The following is a 21,750-nucleotide window of genomic DNA, read 5'->3' on the forward strand; positions in this document are numbered from 1 at the left end:
ATGTGAAGATACCGTTGTACACCGCAAAAAGTGAGTTGCTAAACTGCGCTATAGCCACAGAGAAAAAAATAGTGTCTCGACAATTCCAACAAGGCGTCGACTAACAGAGGTCTTTCCGCATATACCTCTGTAACATTTAACGTAACCCTGGAAAACGGTGATTGAAAATCCCTAGGAAACGATACGTGGCTCTCTTGTTCTCTTTACCCTCTTGTCTTCCTTTGGAACTATAGTAAAGACGTCTCTCAAAGTAAGAGAATATAACATTAGGCGATGAACGATCAAATGCCACTCCACATAACGCAGAAGATTTTAACTTCACAGTTTTAATAGTTTTCTACGACTGAGTGGATACCTTGTACAAGGAATTAAGAGACGAACCTCTGAAATTTAAGGTTGTAAAATCTTCGGCATAAGTAAGGTCTCAAATGACTCTTTCAAATGTTATCTTGCTTATAACAGGCACAGTTTTCTACAGTACGCGGTAAAATTAAGTTTTATCGTTTTATAATAACTGACAATAATAATTTATTTGGGTTCAGTTCGTTTACTGGCTTTTCTTTGCGTCGCCGTTGACATCTTCGCTGCCTTCTACTTGAGTCTTTTCGCTTTCTTTCTTATCTTTCTCCGGGTTATCTTCATACCTGCGGTAGACCAGACAAGCTTGTTCACTTCTCTTCAGAATTATACATCAAGATTGTGCCACTGATTTGTTTCGCTAATCTCAATCAGCTAAACAAAAACAGTCGCTATACAGTGTATAACATATGGATAGTTAAAGCTTGGAAGAAACCTTCGATAACAACTGGGAAAAAACGTAAAAAATAAATTGTGAAAAACTATAGCGGAAAACGGATCCTTTTAGTTTACTATTTCAATTACTGCCTCTAACAATGTAACTGATACCATATGCACGTATGTTTTATCTTTTAGCCTCGTTATAAAACCACTTCAACATGCACAGATACATCACGTTTAAAATAATGAAAATCAATAACAGAAAATTGGAAACATGAATTTTACACTGCATTAAGAGAAGACCCTGTGCGTTTTTTTGTCGTGAGAACCTTCAAGCCTAAACACTTTGATTTATTAATACCAAGTTAACAGAACTCCTTTTACATGCTTAACCATTGATACACACTGAATCCTACTTTCAATTTTGGAGTTCTAAACAAGCTGAGACAAAAGACGAAAGGAAATAGAAAAGTAAAATACTTTCAACTCACTTGAACAACTCTGAAATTTCTCCTCTGATCAAAGCCAACGTGATTGGTGTTCCTAGACAGGCAGGCACCAAATACAGCAGGGCGGGTTGAGCAGCTTTGAAAGTGTGCATCACCAGAACGGTCATTACCAGGCCCACAAAGTAAGCGATGAAGCCAGAGTAGAAATACACCCGGCTGGCCTTGTCTTTCTTGCTGCTGTCGACGAAAACATGATGAGAAAACGTGTCCTACCTGTATTCCTTCGTCAATACATTGTACAACGCAAATGTAGGATGGTTCAGAAAATACATATAACTCTTAATTTTCACAGTGAAACTGTTTCTCCTTCAGTCTGTAAATGTACGGTACAGATCTCTTATAACACATGTACTAACTGTGGTTTAAGCTTTCATCTGCAAATTACATCACACACAATCACATTTCTTTTGATTTGGTTCCAAAAAAGGTTAAGTAACGCTTGAAAGCCAAGTGCAGTGTAGTGTTGTTTTGACAAAGTACAGTACATTTATCAAAACTGCGCTAACAAGTCAGATACTGTCTCTTATTATTATTATTGTTTTCTTTCAACGGTTGATATTTCTCAGACAATATGTCCATATCTATTTGAGAACGGATTGGTATTGCGAGGAGAAACTAAATGTTGACCAATGTTAGTAATTAAAGGATGCTATACTGCTATGATGAGAAACATAACACCTACCTGTGGTCAAACCTTAACAGAAGTGCAATAAATATTCCTGTTGAGTAAGAAAAAAAAACAATAACTCAAATTTGCATGTTTTCTCTTTTGCAGATCATAATCAGTTTATTCTCTTACATACATTGTACACTAACTGCAAATACATTCAGCGTTTGTCATAGTACAGTACATAAACTACTGAACTGAACAGGTGTATTCAGATAAGGAGCAGGACAGCTACCTGTACACGTACTCTGGGATATGTTATGACATATTGTTGGCGTCCTTCGCTCTCATGAGTCCACGGATTTACACCAGAGAGACAAACCGCTCTAGAGCTGCTGTGGCTGAGCAATCCAGTTACTCTAAAGCCTTGAAGTGTCTCTCTCCACCCAGGTGAATAAAATGGTACTTCATCAATATACATGTAAACTGCTACCTAGGACAACATAAAAAAAGCTTTGGAGGGGGGAGGGAGGGGGTGTAAACTGTGATGGACTAGCACCCCATCCAGGGTGAGTGGGAATGCTGCTAGTGGTTTAATGCCAGTCTTACCCACGTTGGGACATGTGAAGTCTGATAGGAACATACATGTAAGAGTGTCAGGATTCTTAAACATTTGCCAAATACTGCTAAAGTTCTTCTTATTTTCACCCTAACTCACCTGGTATAACAATGTCTCCAAGGCCCAGCATGGCAAAGTTGGATGCAGATAATCCTTTCTCAAGAAGATCCATTGGAAAAATCACTGCAAATGAGCAGGACATTAATTCAGTCATACATGCTGTACAAATGAACATGTACAGTGTATATGAATTCTCCTTACAGATGTCCATTCATTTCTTCAATACTAGTTGGGGGAGTTACAAAATGCTCATCCTTAGTTCTCACAACTTGCATACAAGTTTTGGGCTTGTTATGGGGAAAATATTACACATAGTTGTGGTGTTCAGGGTCTACGTGCCCAATGCAAATTACATCAGTGACTTAAGGCTGAGTTAACACTGTAAGTGTCAATATTGTGAACATAAACACAAGTTATGAACTACCAGTACTGCTAGGAATAGATAAGCAAGCCCCAGAAGAGTACCAAAACCAAAATGAAGAGCCAAAACATACATGTATGTACATTAACATGTACATGTACATAGCTTTGTATATTGTATTACAGTAGCGTGTAAAGTCGTGTCCAGTAGTCTGGGGCCTGCCTACCCAGCACCCGTGGCATCAAAATCATATTACATATGTACATGTACAGCTTACATTTGATTGGTGCTTCAAATGACTTGGCAACAGTTACCATAACATCTGTTCCAAACACCTGCAATATCAATTCGACCAATGTTAAAAGAAAGCAACAGAGATAGAGCAATAGCATATTAGTTGCTTGCAGATTAATTTACCATACATGTAAATGACAAAAGTGCACAGGTCTGGGTTGTTCAAAAGAAATGATGAACACAAGGTGTTGTTTTAAAACAACAGATGTGGATGGGCAAGTTTTATCACAAAGAGAAAGGTTGGACAAGAAGATATTTTCACTTAGGATCACAAAAACAAGGGCAGACAAAATGCTGTACGTACATGGCAATTAAGATCAAAATTTTAAAATATTTTCCTATCTGGTTCAACTAATTCAGCCGATAAGCACATCATCAAAATTTTTGGACTCTAAAATATCTCACAAATGGCTAATTGAACATTTTGTACACAAAATGACGGTTTGTGCAAACACCTGACATCTATACTGCAAATTAAATTTAATAGGAGGCATTGTGGCATCAAACTGGTTCTTCTTGACTAGCCCAAGCTGAACACTGTGTGAAGCCATTTTCTATGGAATACAGCACCAAAAGTTGCTGTAGGAATTGTATCACTGGTACATGTACTGTACTGACCCAAAATATGTCATAGACAAAGAGTCCTCCCAGAAGAATGCAGCCAGTTGTTACTGTGTTCAAGTGAAGAAGTTCAACTCCATTGAGAGAAAATGCCAAACCAAATATGTTATTGGCAATCCAGTGCTAAAGGAGCAAAAAACAATATAACAGAATCAGTGTCACTTGATATTGTACAGTCAAATACCACATATATGCACTACATGTACAATCATGTCTGTGCATGCGAGGATAACTTGACTGAACTCTAGGTCACAGTACTGTAGGTAACTTGCAAGAAAAAACATCATTGTCTTAAGTGTGTCTGCACATTTCACGTACATTGTACAGTCTGTAGTTTATTTAAATTGATCCTTAGATTTAAAAATTGTTTGATTAGAGCAAGTCCCAACTTTTACTACTATAAGAAACTAAAAGAATATTACTACGCACCTTCTTCCATAAATACCACACTCCAAAAGCAGAAGAAATGGCAAGGCAAAGCAAGTCTATTCTATCAAACTCATAGTTTACAATTTCTAAAAAGAAAATCAAAAATCAAACTGAGTCATTTCAATTTGCTGTTTTATTAACTTTGGGAATTAGAATGTTTTTTTCATTTACCTGTGATGTAGATAAAGGGATTGTGTACATTACTACTTTACATTAATTAGTTCCTACATTGATCAGCCCCCTACTTTTAATGGTTAATTTTTCCTATTTGTTTTGGTGTACCCTGCACTAACTTGCTTATTAGTAACCATTATAATAATTACAAACCCATTGTTTCTGTTCTGTGGGTTAAGTAAACTCACTCCACCTTACATGTACCTTACTTGTAAATATTCCACAACATAAAATTTGGTTACACTCATTTTCACCCAACCGTGTAGAGTACAAAAATAATAATAATTTAGGAACTTTGAACCTTAAAGAAAAGGCAAATGTTAGCCAGTCATCCTGATGTGGCATAACTATTAACACAGGGTTCTCCTTGTCAGGCGATAACCTGTAAAATTTACCACTTGTAAGAGCACTTATCACCACCTGCAAACGCTCAGAAGTCACAAAAAAATACGCATTTACCATGAGCTAATCTGGTAAGATACATGTACATGTAGTAACTGAGATGAAAAAAGAAACAGTGCACTGTTATAGATCTATGTGTGCTTTATTTAGTTGACACTGACTGGTACCTTTCGAATTTCGAAGTAAGAGTGATTTTCGCAGGCTTTCTACTAAATGTCATGATATTCGTCAGTTCTCTGCACATGCAAATGTTGTCACGAAGTCACAAAGAGTAGGAGGTAAGCTTTACAATCATTTTAGGGCTAAACAAAACAAAGCTTACACACTAGTGCTGAAAAAGCAGCGGATTGCCAGAAATAACTGCCTTGACAGCTCTACATTTGCCGGCTTTATAGCAAACATGTGGGGACGTGAAATTCTATGTGAAATGTATTCCAGACAATGGTTTGAAAGAAGCCTTGAAAATAAAATCCTTTGACAGCATGAAAGTTCTGAATTTGAGACGATTAGAACATGAATTCAGCAATTTGAAGTAATGCGATTTGTAGCAATGCGATTCGTAGCAGATACAGTAGCCTAGCGGATTTTCCAGTGATATGCCAAGTAAGTGACACCAAAGATATCACACGAACCATTTTACGTTATAAGCAGTTTGGAAAGGGCATAGTCAGAATAACATGCTTTTAAACAAAATTTTACTTTGTTTTATTCAACCTCTGAACCTAAAGGTGTATCGTTCACATTATGAATTTTTCGATGGATAGGCGCGATGTACTGTATGTTTTAAGAAATGACAGATTAGAGAATGACCAGTCGCCTGAAGCTGCAAATGCGCCTTTGCGATCAACAGAAGAGCGAGTAATAACTGAACCACCCTTGACGGATAAATCAGTAGAAATGTCTGAGTCAGTTAGCACATCATCTCCGGAATATGACATCCAATTACCACCCAAAGAGACCACACTGCCAAAATGCCATTGGAAGCAGCATCAGAATTAAAAACATTTAAACAGTCGGGTATTTCAGAAAAGCAGCATTTATGCATTCTGGAAGACGCTTTTGGTAGTAGCCAACCCCATGGTTTACACCTTCATATACTATGTGCAAAAAACAGCTGAAGTCGCTATCTTCCAATGAATGAGCAGGCAGTTACCATCAAAGCCCCATGTTTTCAAGCATGACTGGATCATTTACATGTATGACATTGTATTCAGCTGTAAAAGTATTGTATGGTGGCTGGCATTTAAAGAGGGCGACGGAATGTTTTGTTGTCTTTGTAAAAAAAGCATATTAATTAAAACAGGCAAAAATGTGAAATATGCTACTGCGCCCGGTACACATTACAGGAAGGCCGCAATATCAGAGCATGGCAATTCAGAAGAACACAAGCAGTCAGTACGGCTAGAGAAAAAACTTGATTGTGTGAAGATTATTTTTATACTTAGAGGGACAGCGCTGACGTTAGCTCAACCAACGTGGTGCATAAGTTCAAATTGTCGCTTATCCTTTGCAGAACGTCCAGCATTAACCAAATGCTTTGCTGGTTTGAAAAGGTCCCTTACCTGTTGTGCTGAAAGCTAGGGAGAACCCTGTTAATAGTATACTTATCCCATGAATATGGCAGTGTATCAGAATTACCTGACTTCTTGTCACCTTTTCCCTCTGTTAGATCAAGAGTATAGTTCTTGTTTGGAAATGCTGCTGGCAGCAAAAGTTCAACATTTGGTCTGAAAAGGGTGCAAGGATAATATATATTATAAGTACATTTTTTAATACCTTAATAATTCATCCAGACGTAGTTAATAGAGGGGGGGTGGTTATGAAACCTGACAAAGTTCTTTGTTGTATGTTTTTGTTTGCTTTTTTGGCCATGACTGTGCACAAAACATAATAGTTGTTTACTCTATACTGAGGAACTAACCAATAGAAATATGTTGGTTATGTAATTCATGCATAGTGTATGAACAGAAAACAAAAGATTGTGCATGGTTGTGGACCTTCCAACATAAATCTTGGCACCTTCGTTTGCTCCTTCGATGTTTGCCGGGCTTCATAACCAGTCCCCTCTATTAACTGTGATCCAAAGTATAAGAAAGAGAAATTGGCATTATTTCTAACACAATGTTCTTATTAACACCTCTCCTTATGGGATTTGGCTTCTGCATTGATTAAATGTACAGTCTAAAAAAATACATCTGGTGGAAAACTCTAAGACCATTTGTTTAAATATGAGGTATGTACTGTAAGTTTTCTCTTATTCTCTTTTATGTCATCCATATTAATTAAAACATGTTTGATGACCTTGTTAGCAGACATTTGTTAATATTGATCAGTTACCTGAGCAGATGTGTGACAGCCAACACACCAAGACCAAAGAAATACACTGTGAGAAGCAAGTTAATGTATTCCTTGCTGAACAGCTAAAATGGTAGTGGAGGAAATAAAAACAGAATAATTTATAAAAATATATATAAGTATACAGGATGGTATTTACTACAAAATCTACTGGATCAAAAGCCTAATTTTCACTGCTACAAAATATACATGTAGGCATCTTAGCGATTCTGAAACTAAAAGAAATTTACATGTAAAAAACAACTAGATCAAAAACCCAATTTTTATTACAACAATTACAGGCATTTTACATTGTAGAGCTTCTAACAACTAAAACATTTTCTTTAGTTTTCACTTCTACTGCCATTAAATTACATATATATATACAGTAAAGTGATAATAAGAAACTCTTTTCAAATGGTATCGTGAACTTTACTGTAGTTGTTACACATTTTAACCACGTCTGGTCAAAAGAAAGTTCTAGAATTAAATTACCTCAGCAACCAAATGAAAGCAAAGGAATGTGTCATTTTGATACCCAGGTACATGTTAAACCACTCTTCTCAAATTATTATAATAGCATGCTTAATTGTTTTTTTCTAGAGCTTCATGTTCAAAGAAGAAAAATTACGTTCATCCGTTTTTGCCTTGACTATACTGGTTTATAGTCTGGTATAATCAATGCAGCCATAGAAAAGTAGTATTTTTAACAGTTTCTTGCGGATTAATTATCAAGTTGTCAAGTTTTTACCAAGTCAAAGATCTTGTATAGTCTTGAGGGTTGAGGAATAAATGTCTCAAGAAGAGTGTCCTTAATTTCTTATTTTTGTCATCTAAACCATCATTCTTTTATACTCAAAAGTGTGGATTTTTTTTTCAAATCAAACATCAGGAGTCTCTTGAACGGGGAAGGAAACCAACATGTGAATTGCCCTGGACATCAGTTTACTCTGACTAAAACTGGTTAACATGGAATCTTGGAATCTTGGAATCTTATCATAGAATCTTGGTAGTAGCCATCCTTTCTGCTTCACAGAGTTGTTTAATCTTCACTAAGTACACAAAGACTCACCTTAAAAAAGATATAAAGACCCAGAAGGGTACAACTGGCAATGATGGGAAACATGGCAGCATCTTTTGATGTCATGCTTTCGGGCTGTTCACCAGACTTCTGCAAAGACATACATGTAGGTACATATAGATTATTTTGCAAATTTAAATAACCGTAATGTGACAGTCAACATGTAAAAGGAATAAAATATCTATATAAATTGATCACTCCATGTATAAAATGTACATTACTGGGTGAGGAGGTTGAAAAAGTGTCACTAAAAAGAGACCCTACATTGTCAAAAGAGACTGTACATTTGTCAGTCGATTCCATGAGCACTCATCCCACTTGGGGCATTATCCCAGGCATTTGGTTCAAGGTTGGCACCAGTGTTGGTAAATTTGAACCAAAGTGAGGCCCACCTACTCAGGTACTTGATTATTGACAAAAGGTTTGTTAGTAGATATTATAGATGTTAGGAAAAGGGTCTCTGACAGAGGTTTCATTAAGCGCAGGGCACCAGGCAAATTGACCAACTGTGAGGATGATTTTGCCCGCCTGGTTTGACTATCTGGAGGACCATTTTTCTTATCAAGAAGTTCAGTTCAAAAAGTTTTCCCTGCCTGTGAAAACAACTTTCCCTGTTGCTGAAAACATTCATGAAACCCCTGCACTGATCAGTGGCTGGCTGTTGGTGAGCGACCATAAGCTTATGGATTCCATAATTCACAGATGTTCTGACAAGGGCCACCTCTCTTATCATTCCCTGATTCACTCTCTGTTTTGTAAGATTATCATTTTTTGCCTTGGTAGAAACACACATTAGGTGAGGAGCTGCTTGCTCCCATAAAAGAACATTTCAAACATGTTATCAAGATATTACTGCCAATAGTAGCAAGGAATTTGGTCAGACGTTTTCAGTAAAGTCAAATATCCAGGGATGTGTCTGGAGGAAGTGGGATACAAATGCTCTTCGAATTGATTGATATGTTACAGAAAATGCAGGAGTTTGAGAAGCTGGCTATAAATTTCTGTCACAGTTTTGCCCAGGGAGCAAGAAAATGCTGAACAACTGGGAGGTTAAAAAAATGAGGATTTGAAAATTCGGGATATCAATGTTCACGAGTTGGTGAGAATTCCTGGTGTGATTCTAGTCTATTGTAAGTTTCATGTATCGAGGTTCATTGACAGGTTGCTGCCGATGATTTGCCACTAGCTACAGACTGTATACATGTATATGGCTAATGTAAGTGACAGCACAATTAGGGTACATGTACAGTGGCTCAGTGTCCAAGAACATCACCATATCACAGGTCTGCCTAAAGCCATGACTACTGGGAGTGATGTCATAACCATTACATCGCCATGCCTTCCACTAGGCATACAATAATTGGTAAACTAACAAATTATACTACAATAAAAAATTATACAAGTTAAGCTTAATAACTCAGAGCAATTGAATCACCACAGTTTGTTGAAAGTAAAAAGCGAAAATGTTTGTTTATGACCAACTGTTGTGATTTACTACGATCGGGGAACATTTGAAACGACATTTAGCTATGAATCTGCTACTGGTGATTAGCGGAAATCGATTAGCGTGTTCCTTTCACCCACGCGAGAGACTGAAAAAAACACTTTAGAAACTAGCCTTACAACTCAATGTACACGTCTACGAAACTAAAGCACTTCTGGTTTAAACTGAAGTAAACTGCCAGAATTCTGGTTAGTCACTTTGTAACAAACGACTTCTCTAAGAATATATTAGGAAGTAAATCTACAAAACAACAACTCAATAAATGCCAGAGAAGTAAAAAAAAATTGTGATCAACGAACCTTCTGTTCAATGAGATACTTGACTGAGCGAAAAGAACCAAAAAATATTGGTAAAAGGGCCATCAAAACCAAACTAGAATACGCTACAAACATTCCTTCCGGCGTTGCCGCGGCTCTTCCAGTGGCATTCTTGGCCGTTTCGTTTACTGCCGCCGAAAGATTCGCCACAGTTTCATTCACGAGTGATTCCGCCATCTTGACTCTTAGATGTTCTTTTGTTCGAGGAAGAGGCCGGCAGTCCCAGAGGTCTTTGCTGGCCTGGACCCGCCGGCTGTTTCCTTTCCAATGGCCGAAATACACGTTGCTTTTCCGCGAGCACAACTTTCACCTGCTTACTTTTTCCTCATTATATATTCGAGGACAATCCTCCATTCTTTTGCGTGGGATGTTTTCTTTTGCCATTTTTCAAAAAAAAAAATTAAGGCTTTAGTCCTCCAGTAGAACTTTCTTCTGTCGGTTTTTAATTACATTCCCATTGTGAAGGTGGGGTGGGGTGAGGGGCGAGGGGGCAACCTAGTAATGCCATTATACCCATGATGTGAAAAAGCAAAGCCATTAATATAACACAGCTATTTTTAACCTTAGCAATACTTCCATATCAAATAAAATTTTCTTAAAGATCTTCTTTCTTATTCTAAGCCTCTCTGATCGTTGGTATATCCTTTCCATTTGCTCTGAACTGATAATAATTATACTTTATTCATTATTGAAAAAAAAGTAGTATATGAAAAGAAGGACAAGACACTGCCAGAGGGTTGACCCTATAGAAAGTTTCCGTATCTAAGAAAATACACAGCAAAAATAAACGTAACAATATTTTACATGCAAGAAAGTAACAGAATTTGGAATAAACTGTTTTAGTTATACTCGTTTACGTGGACTGAAGCAGCAGTAAAGGTATTAAAGTTAGTGAATATTCATCGACTTGAAAGATTTCGATTAAATCTATTATATTGTTATTAATATCATGTCTAAGTAGGTGGTCTGGTAAATAAGTCTTCTTCTTACGGAGAAGGAATGCTTTAGGCTCTTGCTGATTTCGTTTGGATCATATCATGTGTTAGCTGTAGAATTTACAATACCCAAGGTTGTCATTTAAGGTCGGGCCTGGCCTGCAAATTAAACAGGAACCCGGCAAGGACGGAAAAAAATATTTCGGGGAGCAAAGCAAGCGGACGAGCGCGAAACTGTTTCGCAGGCTAGGCCAAGCCATTCACACAAATACCATGTCTTATACCATTCCACTACGAACAAGTAAACTCTCATCAATTTTTACGTTTGTTCCAGTTTTTTTTTTTTTTTTTTTTTTTTTGAACAATTTTGTCAATTTACATGGTTCTTTCCCTGGCAACTCGCGTTATTGCTGCTTGACCGGGAGAAATTTTTTAAATGCTCTACGTTGTGCTTCGCACTTCAAAACTGGAATGGCATTTATTTGGAGATGATTAACTAAACCAGATATTAAAGTAAGTGAAAAATCAACATGAACATAAACATAATAGCATATATGGATAAAGCCAAATTAACCTCCGCAGCTTGGAAGGCTGATTGTTTCGAGGGTTAATCAGAAGGGGCCGTGGTGAATGGTAAATGCGAGACTTTGCGAGAAGGCGAGACTACCGGCATCACGAGACAATAGGCCATTTTCGAGTTGCCTTTTGCATCTGTTTCAAAACGATTCCTCGTCTAAAACCTTTCTTATAAAAACGAGTTTAATCTGCTTGAAAATGACTTGAAGATGAAACGCATTTTCATAACACTGGTCGCTCGTTTATTCGTTTTGACATATAGGCAAAGGGCAACTTGGAAATGGCCTATTTAACTTTTTAAATTGCGATACCGAGTCTTTAAAGTGTTTTTATTAAATGCCAGCATACTCGTGAAACCGAGGCAGCTTTGTGATAAAAATTGAGACTGCGAGACACACAGAACCGTTACAAAAACGAGACTGCGAGACCCGACGAAAATTTTGCGAGAACCATAGTGTTTGAAGGACCATTCGCCACCCCTATGAGTCTGTCAGAACATAAAGTTCGCCGACTCTTTGCTCTGAGAAGCTAACAGTGCCCTTTGCACAGGGCCTCCTTTTGAAACTAATATCTTCGAGTCGAGAAGCGCTTCAGCTTTAACTACTGACAACTTATGTGTAAGGAAATATCACCTAGCTTTCAAAGGCTGTGTTTTACCTCTCACGCAGTTCATATTAACCCAGCTAGATGAACTATTTTGAAGTTGAATATGTCAACTGAGAGAGCGGTTAGGGTGTAGAACATCAACAGGCCAGGGACGATCTCAAACATTATCAGGTTGGTCGAGATCTCCCAGTTCCAGATCGAGATAATATAAGAGAGTTAATCTCCCATGCCCGGGGAAAGGCAATCCTGGCATAAAATATGGGGGTGCTCGTCGTCCTTTTAGGAGTTAAAAATTAAATGCGGTTTTGGTAATTCTTATGACAGGAAATTATGTGTTGTTTTAGAATTGGTACCTCTTAAAGGAGAAAAAAAAATCCAAGCCACGCACACACAAAACAGGATTTTGTTACCTCTCAGGGATTCTTTTGAAAATTTCCGAAGAGCACCCCCGACGTCTTTTTTTATATGAGGTCCCCCGAGGCTTACAAGTACAGTAGGCCATATTGCTATGGTAATTCTTCTAAAGTTATTTCTAGTTCACTCCCATCTTCCGAAATCCCAGTAGGGTCTTTAAAGTCTAGCATTAGCCAGTGATGTGGCGCGAATTTTAGTCACGAGGACAGACCAAGCTGCTTTATACACATTTTCAATGCGCACGCGGTAAGTTTATCTGCAGAAGGACTGGATACCATATCTAAAAATATCATTAGGGGAATTAACAGGGAACAAGACCTATAAAGGAGGGGGGTGAACTTTCTTAGTACCCTTCACTCTCTCTTGTTTCTAGACCATATTTATACTTATCGAAATGGTTCAGTTTTTAAAAAAAATAGTGCATCAAATGTTTAACCAAAAGGGGGCTGGCTTACAAACTGGAAGATAACAGCGCTACCCCTGAGGAATTCTTTAAAATCTACGAACAAGATAGAGATAAGCCAAAATCTAAATGACTAAGATTTTAATAAATATATTAGCAAAAAATTATTATTCACAAAAGCTAAAGCAAACATCAGGAGGAATCATTCAAATAATAAAACTATTTTAATTTCTTAAATCTCTGTCAATGTACTTGTGTTTATGGCTACATTCAGGATATACTTAGATAATGATAGATAAAATACTTTATTGTATTTTAAATAAGATAATAAATTCACCATTTTCCTTTTTTTTCCCATTACAGTAAGAAAAATTATCGATTCAGTCTCGACTGCCCATGAATAAATTATCACCAAATGGCTCGTAAATAGTTTACGTTAAAAACGACCTTGCATTGCATTTCACTTCACCCCCAAATCTTTAACAATGAGAACGCGATCGAGAATTCTATCCAAGTGGTTTAGGAAAAAGGCTACATGACATGACTTAATATGTTTTAATAAGAAACCTAAATTTACTTTCAGCATAGTAAAAATTGCTCCACACCAAGTGTCAGACAGCATCTTACAACTGTCACCATTGGGGGACGATATTCTTGGAGTGTCACCACACTTCAATTGGCGTCAAACGGAGTCCTGGAGCCCATGGATGCTCGTCTGGTAGGCGATTAAAACCGAAGGCTACAGGAATAACAAAGAAGACTCTATTGAAACGCCTGCGGCTGTGTTTGCGCTTTCAGTATACCTTGTTCTACTAAAAGTCTCAAAAGAAAGAGTCAAAGTTGCTCTCTAAAAATCAATACTATAATCCATTCAAACAAGATAACTTCATGAAGGTCACCGCTGTCATAGTCCAGCAACTGTATTTCTATACGTGCTCCGAGGCCTTCTAAATAAAATTGAATATATCGTTTTCTGGTAAAAATTATTTAAAAAAACATAAGCTTTCGACAGCCGGTCTACTGTGTTCTGTCGAAGACAGTAGACCGGCTGTCGAAAGCTCGTGTTTTTTTAATAATTTTTGCCAGAAAACGTTATGTTCAATTTTACCATGATCAATTCTGGTAAACGGTCATCGATATTTTTAGCCCTTGTGAGGCCCATTTCAAAGACGCTCGCTCAGTGGGTCACACAATATCTCTGTTCCCTTCTTTCACTCGTCCTAGTGTTCTCTATCACTGTGTATATGTAGTTGCCAGTCACGGAACCACGTGCTTATCACGTGTTTATCATTCATCGCATGCCTCTTTAAATTTTCCTTTAAATTAAGCAAACCACGAGGGCGACGACAACGAGAACGCCACCAAGCGAAAGCTTTTATGATGAGCAGGCCAAATGTCATGCGCTTGGGTTCTAAATTAACTTAGTACATTTCTTAGCCGTCAATTCCTCTGCAAGGAGTCAACAACAGTTCTGCGTGTTTATTATTATTTTGGAGGACGTGTACCACGACGGATGATTTTTCTTCTTTTCTTGTGGCACGGAAATAAAACGCTGAGGAATTAAGTTTTAAGACCGACAGGCGTATTGAACAGATCGAGATAAATGCAAGATGGGAAGATAAAATATCAATCGAACTTTTACAAAGTGTTGTCCTCGTGTGGTCGGAATCATTACGCACAAAAAAACTGTGGAACGCATATATATATATAAGTACACAATAACCAAGGAAAAATTATCTTATTTTTTTGTATTTCTATTCATTATACCTTCGTTCGTTGCCCTCATACAGGAGTGACATAGGTTGTATTTACATGTCGGGCAATGCCATGGCTTGTTATCTGCGACGCTGCTCTGAGGTGAACCGCAGTTATCACATTTCCAGAAATCACTGAACACTGAACACACGTCCTGCGATTTTGACTTATACAGTGGGTGGGCATGTAATGGCGTAGGGTGCGGCTTAAAGCAATCAGGGCACACATCGAATTCGCATTCTGAACAATGATAGGCGAATCTGAAAAAGAACCAAAACATAAAGTTAAATCCAACAATATCGTCAAAGCGTAAGAGTTTTATTCAAATCTGAAAGTACAGATCATCACTTCAGTGAAATATCGTAGTACGGTTTAAGTATACTCGACAAATGCTACCAACAACAGTTATAATAAACCGCACATCAGCTTCTCAGACTATAAATCGATTTATTCTAATCACATGTTTTTAACATTAAAATCATTTTATTTTTACAAAAATTTATTTTACCGTCAAAAAAGCCAATCTGAGCGTTCCGTTCCCTCTGACATGTAAATGTAGTATAATTTCTATTTCCATTTTATTTTTAGGTAAGGTTACAAAATGTATCTATTCAAGGTTTTCGTGTGGAATACTGGCGCAAATTTCACTTGCAAAAATTTTATTTTGATATTCAAAAGACCCACTTTATACGAAATAATGTTTAACTCATTGTTTGGAGGCGGCGTGGGGACTGGTTTAATTTGGGTGCAGGACTTGAAATCTGTTTTATTTGATCACTAAATTGAATTTGTATCTCAATACACCCTAGCTAGTTCAACTCCTCGGTAATGCTTGTAAATAGCCAACTGGTCTGCCTTCCGCCAGTTGAGATTTTTAAGCCAATTATGTTTTTCTGAAATATTTGTTTTTTTGAAATATTTGTCTCTTTCAGTTTAAATGGTATGTCTGTGGTGTAGCTAGATGTAGCTAAGCGAATTAACCACAATAAACAAACATTGTTTTTTGTTTAATTTCTCTGACTTGGAATATTCATCTTCATACACTGATATCCAGTAACTAACCATTCGAGATACCGGTGCTAGAGTGTATAAAAACAAGAATTGTCACATACTTTTCATACCACCTGCTTTCATTTCCACAGATGTCGCACACCCAGCGGCCATTCTTGTGTGCATAGACAAGCGAGGTGTTCACCACTTTCAGCTCATGGACGTGGCTCAGATGTCGCTTCGGCTCGAAGCAGTCGCGGCAAATGTCAAAGTCATTGCAGGTGAAACAGTGGTAGGAGAATGTTTGGTTGAGAGTTTCACTTGTGTTTTTACAAACGGCACACCTCCAAATTCCATGCTGGTTTTCAGAGAGTATAGCGCTTGTACCCGTGTAAAGCAGGCAATGGTGATGCACCAAGGTGTTTTGTGGAGGAGGTAGCTTATTCTTCCAAGCCTGCAGGTGCAAATTCCAAAAAGTTACAGTCAGGGAAGGACCATTATTTTTTTGAGAGAGAAGTGCACTCATAATAATAAAAATAAAGCAATGATCAGATTCTTACCTGTATGATCCGGCCCAGCTTGTGCATGATTTCTGAGAAGTTAAAGGCTAGAGAATGTTCAGGTCAATTTGGCTCGTACGTCTTCTTCTTTGTTCAGTTTATAAACTTGAATGTGGGATGATGCAGTGGCCTTTATTAAATAGGTAAAAACTGAAAGAAAAACTGAAAGAAAAGCCGAATTTCAGTGTTAAAAATAGTTCATAACACATAGATCTTTTGACGAGTTTCAGTACTTCATATGACAATGCAACACACATACAAAGTAACAAATGTACGTGTTCAGGGTCAGATATTACTGCCTTTAACTAATACCATTAATATCATTCTCAGTCATTCAGAAACCCTAAAATAAAATAACAAACTGGTTACAACTCCTTGAGCGTTTTTTTTTTCTTTGGACGAGATATTTCTCTTCGCACAAATTTCTAGCAAGTTATTTGTCATTAGCTAAGAAATGCTTCTTGTCTACGATGGGTTACAATTTCCGTCTACAATGTAAAAATGCAACATAATTCATCTAATTTTATCGCTTTGTAGCGCGAAAATTATCATTGTACAATTGATTTACTTCCTGTTTTTCACTTCTTTTCGTAGTGTTGTCGCCCTCGAATGAATAATTTTAGTAGATGAACCTCTATATATGGGACTGATGGGCCAAGCTTGCTATCAAGGCGGCTGGATATCGACCGAGTTCTTTTTTTTTTTGTTTTGTTTTTGTTTTTTTTCCTTGAAAATAAATAAGTCATTGAAGAAAGACAGAACGTGGCCTATATCAAGCCATCTTGAACGAACAAGCTTGGTCAATTAAGGATTTATTATATGCATGGTATAAAAAAAATCGTTTGCATGCTTGTGGAAAACAGCACGTAATCCATGGCGGCAAGTTACTACGCTAGTATAATTTTGAAAAATGAAATGAAAAAGTAAAGTTGTGATCAAAATGATTCCAATTCTAATTTTGACTAATTAGAGAGAAGGTGACTGAAACTGACCAAAGGAAGTGTACTGTAAACAGAGTGAAACCAAAGTATTAAAGCGAAATTTGTTAGTCTTGCAAATTTCTTGCTTGTAGAGTAAATGTTCATACACGCAAAAAAAAAAAAAAAAAAAAAAACATTTTACTTTCGAAAAGTTGACTCAGGAGCCACAAAAATCATACATAGCATATAAACAAAGCTACACTAAGCGTAGGCTAGCGTAACAACTGATGGGCGAAATTTACTTCAATTGAAATGTTGAGGTTGACTTGGTTCAGTTTACCTAGCTTGCTTAACAACAACCAGAGAAATAAAGACAGGTAAGAACATGGCTAAACTCTCCATTTTCGTAGAACAACCGGAGTTGTAAAAATCTTACATCTGGGCTCCCACGGGCCAAAACAAAACTTAACAACCATGCAGTGATGTATTATGTTCCTGCAAATGCTAGTCATGTTGTTTCCTTAATAGGGAATGGAGACAGCCGTCAGTGATTAAAAAGATATATATCTTGTTTAGAGGACGTGTACTGATTCAAGCTGCACTCTGAATCGAGCTCTTCGTGTGTAGGCTGAAAGAAACTGGGTACAAGTTTAGGAGATCTTTGTCCAGAGAAACTCGTGATTCTTCTGGGTTAGATTTTTGGACGGAGAGCTCAACTATTTCAAATGTCAATGGTTGATTTCGAATAAGTCACACAGCACCTACAGACATTCACCAGATGGTATTTTCAGAAAGCAAATCACCGTCAAATTAATGAAAATCTCAGTCCAAGAATTTAGCTAAACACTCTGTCCCAAGAGCTTTTTCTTCCTCTAACACTCCTTCCCCGAACTCCGCTGGCTAAGAGGAACAATTGGTTCTGGGGGAGACAATGACGTCTGTCGCGTTAGGCTCGATTTCCGCCGCTCTCTCGCGTTCGGTCTTTGTTCCTTCCCGAGTTCGGGGGATGAGCGCAGGCTCGTTTCCCGAACAGCGGCTGGAAATCGAGCCTGGCGTTAATTTTGCTCAGAAAAATAACAAGCGTAGTAACGTTATCGCGGAAGACCTGGATACCCATGTCTAAAAATGACTTGAAAGAGAGAGAATCTATATGGAGTTCAACTCTCTTATTTATCATCCTCCCTCCTTAAAATCTAGTCGTAGACTTCTAGTCTTTTCATTTTTCCAATCAGAGCGCGCGCGGTCGTTGTTAATTACCTTGCATGTGACGTCACAAAGTCAATATATTAATGGCGACTTGAGCGACTGACTGCGCACCGTCGCTGTCTTCCTGCAAACTGTTCTGTGTTTTCTCCAACAGGAAAAAAAAATATGAGAACGCGCCGCGCTGAAACGAGGTAAGAACAGTGGTACAAAGTAAACTTCACGAAACATAAGCATCGGAGAAGAATTTTTTGTTCAAACAAAAAATACACCTCTATGAACTTTTTAAACCTTACATAGCGCTAATGCTTCCTTTAAAATATCCCTCCCTGAAGTTTCAAGTTATATCGTTAATTTCTCCACAGTTCTCCAAACTTTGATCCACAATACTTCTGGAACGAATATCTCCAGAAATGGACGGTCAGTGGGTAACTATCAGCCTGTAGGTTCAATACTCGTTTCGATATGTGAACGCTCTGGCAATATCCTAAGTTGCTTATTGCACTGATAAATGAAAAAAATTCGCTTAGCTACACCTAGATAGTTCACAGGCATGCCACTTAAACTAAAAGAAAGAAATATATCAACTAAACATAGATCAGCCTAGTGCTAGTAACTGGCTGGAGGGAGCTGGGATAGATCCAAAAACTCTACAACTCTTTGCCTCATGAACTGACTAGGAGGTTTATTAACTGAGGTCTGTAAAGGATAGGGCTCCACAAGCTAGTAAACGATTAATTTACGGTTTTTTTAATCTTTAAAAAGGATTTGAGAGTAAACTGCATCGCAGAGGCCCACCTCCCGTTGTGCCGAGATAAACCATGCACGGTGAACTTCAAACCAGGTCAGGAGAAGCATTTGAACTGAAAATATTGATATCAGCTGTTCATGCGACATATTTGCACGAAACAAAAAAACGATATTGAAGGGAAAATAGTGCAGTTACACTCCTTTAGGACACCGTAGGGACCATAGAAAGTGTCCGTACGTACGTCCTAGTGGGGTTTCCTTATCGGGCGTGACCGAGTGCACGTGGTTCAGGGCGGTGGATTTAATCGATAATCTAAAGATCCCTCTTTGAAACCCACAACCTTGGCGCAGGATTTGTTTTCGGTAGTCCTGACATCAACTCCGCTGTCACGCTTTGTAAATAACCAACTGTTACGCGCGGTCAGTCTTCCACCAGCTGGTTTTCTTTTAAAAGTGATCTACTTTCAGCTCAAAATACTGGTTTGTATGTTCATTTTACAATGTAGAATTGTTTTTTTACTTTCTCTCTCTTTCGGTCTTTCGTTCTTGTTTTCGTTAGAACGCATAAGAAGACTTAATATCAACTTAAGGGCGGAATCACATAAGAGATGGACAGAACAAGAAAAAAAGCTTTTCACTCAGAGGTACGAGAAAGTTATTACAGGGTGAAACAAGGGATTAAAAAGTCAGATATAAGATTGTATACACTCACAGTCCATGCAACCCATACTATTATTGGGTTCAAATAAGGAAGCAGGAGTGATGATTTCTACTTCACCTTGACGAGATACTTGTTCTCCAGCTTTTGGCCAGATCACCCCAAGAGGTCATCGGTATGTATTTAATGCTTTGGACAGCGAAAAACACCGTGAAAGTGTCGTGGACTTGATCCAGATCCTCCCGATGGATTAATCTGGGGGTCACTAGGTTAACTGTAGTTGTGGGGCCTAGCGCCTTTTTAACATTCTTAACGGAATTCTCCATTTCTAGGAAAAAGCATGGGTAGTAAGTGCAAGCTGCCTCGATTAAGACAATGGCCGTTTCCTTTCTTTTCGTAGTGTGTGTATTCTGATCCGACTTGTGGCGGTACGAATCGACTAATAAATAAAGCATCAACGTATCATATTCATGGTAAAAGTCTTCAACAATGAAATCCAGCAGACGGTTTATCTGTTGGTTACTTTGCATGAAGGACCTCTGCCATATAACGGGATAAAAAAAACTGATGGTTTTTAAAAGTCGAACTTCCTAAGGCTAGGCCTTAATTCAATTGTGAAGATTCAAAATTAAATGTATAATTTGTCTCATAGATACATTGAGGTCGGAAAAGATTTTCCGCTAATTGCCGATGCATTGCCGAGCAAGGTAAGCGTCACAAGCAGTGAGCTAAAATGACCTATTTTTTGAGATTCAAATAGTAAAGTATAAACTATTAATATTCTTGAAATAAGCATTGCATCGTGTCCAATAAAAGTATCTTTCGTCGCTCTCTTTCAGACGACTGAGCTGACTCACCTGACATTTAAGACTAATTTTGACACAATCAATTCGATAAAAACAGTTGCTACACAATAGAAAACACTTTGCTAAGCACATGTACCCTTGCAGACCTATTGCTCTAAGTCCTAATTACAGAACATGTGCTTAATGAAGAGAAAATCCAATGAGGAGATGTCATTAGCATAATTCTCAAACCATTTGAGGTCGCTCGCTTTCCGGCATGCACACTCGATATCTCAGTGAGAGCGAGTGCCTTCAAACAACCTGAGAAAATGGGCCACATGGTAAACTTAACGCGCAGTTTCTAGTTTGTCTCGCCTTTACATATTACTCGACAATATTGTCCGTCGAAATCAACGATTCTGAATGTATACATGTTCAGAAAGCGTACCCACTGGACGACAAAGTAGATCAGTCGTATTTGTGCTCGTTTTGGTTCGTGTTTGCATTCTTGAGTGCTATATCTTATATGTAATGACTTGGGTGTCTGGAAAACCGAATAGCGAATAGTCGAATAGCGAACAGCGAATAGTTCCGAATAGCGAATAGCGAATAGTACGAATAGTCTCGAATATTGCGACTAGTGGCAAATAGTGACAAATCGTAGCAAATAGGGTACCTTGTATCTCGCAGTCAACCTCGCAGCAACGTAGGATGGGATTTTCCCTCTAAAAAGCGCAGACGCTTATCAGGACAAAAAGTGTTTCTAAAAGTAACTTCTTCTGTTTTAACCGCTGCAAAAACGTAAATACGTTTATCCTTGTGTTTTCTGTTTTCTTAATGTCGGCGATGGACAGCCCTAGCCTGGGTCCGGAGAGGAAAAGGTAATAAATTCACTGAAATTCTGTTTCTTATTTGGATAATTAATTAACGCAGGATATTAGATCTAAAGCGGTGACTATTGACGACTATTCGTCACTATTCGCCACTTTTCGCGACTGTTCGCCACTATTCGCACTATTCGAGACTATACGCACTATTTGGGACTATTCGCTATTCGCTATTCGCTATTCGGGTTTTCCAGACACCCTAATGACTTAATATTTTAATATTTTTAATATTTAAGTTAGTCTAAACTCTCACTTTTC

General features: G+C 37.9%; 2 protein-coding genes across 4 annotated transcripts; both read right to left on the reverse strand.

Moving 5' to 3' along the window:
- Positions 1-310: 310 nt before the first annotated feature.
- LOC110058324 (signal peptide peptidase-like) lies at positions 311-10,368 on the reverse strand. 2 transcript variants are annotated; one of them, XM_020764965.2, is made up of 11 exons: positions 10,033-10,368; positions 8,221-8,319; positions 7,152-7,234; positions 6,453-6,541; positions 4,239-4,324; positions 3,807-3,932; positions 3,172-3,229; positions 2,573-2,656; positions 1,930-1,966; positions 1,230-1,421; positions 311-644 (listed from the first exon to the last, which is right to left on the reverse strand). In XM_020764965.2, exons 1-11 carry the CDS (start codon positions 10,225-10,227, stop codon positions 548-550), a joined length of 1,146 nt encoding a protein of 381 aa, XP_020620624.1. In that variant the 5' UTR covers positions 10,228-10,368; the 3' UTR covers positions 311-547. The 2 variants fall into 2 exon arrangements, with proteins under 2 accessions (XP_020620624.1, XP_020620623.1); XM_020764964.2 differs by having other exon boundaries at positions 1,230-1,424; positions 10,033-10,367.
- A 2,740-nt stretch (positions 10,369-13,108) lies between these two features.
- On the reverse strand, positions 13,109-16,406 carry LOC110058212 (uncharacterized). 2 transcript variants are annotated; one of them, XM_020764812.2, is made up of 4 exons: positions 16,290-16,406; positions 15,852-16,183; positions 14,752-14,999; positions 13,109-13,723 (listed from the first exon to the last, which is right to left on the reverse strand). In XM_020764812.2, exons 1-4 carry the CDS (start codon positions 16,314-16,316, stop codon positions 13,647-13,649), a joined length of 684 nt encoding a protein of 227 aa, XP_020620471.2. In that variant the 5' UTR covers positions 16,317-16,406; the 3' UTR covers positions 13,109-13,646. The 2 variants fall into 2 exon arrangements, with proteins under 2 accessions (XP_020620471.2, XP_020620470.2); XM_020764811.2 differs by lacking the exon at positions 16,290-16,406 and having other exon boundaries at positions 15,852-16,255.
- Between the last annotated feature and the right edge of the window lie 5,344 nt (positions 16,407-21,750).

The sequence above is a fragment of the Orbicella faveolata genome, unplaced genomic scaffold (genome assembly GCF_042242905.1).
Source record: "Orbicella faveolata isolate gen_17 unplaced genomic scaffold, um_ofav_v1 contig_47, whole genome shotgun sequence".
Classification (NCBI taxonomy): Eukaryota; Metazoa; Cnidaria; class Anthozoa; order Scleractinia; family Merulinidae; genus Orbicella; species Orbicella faveolata.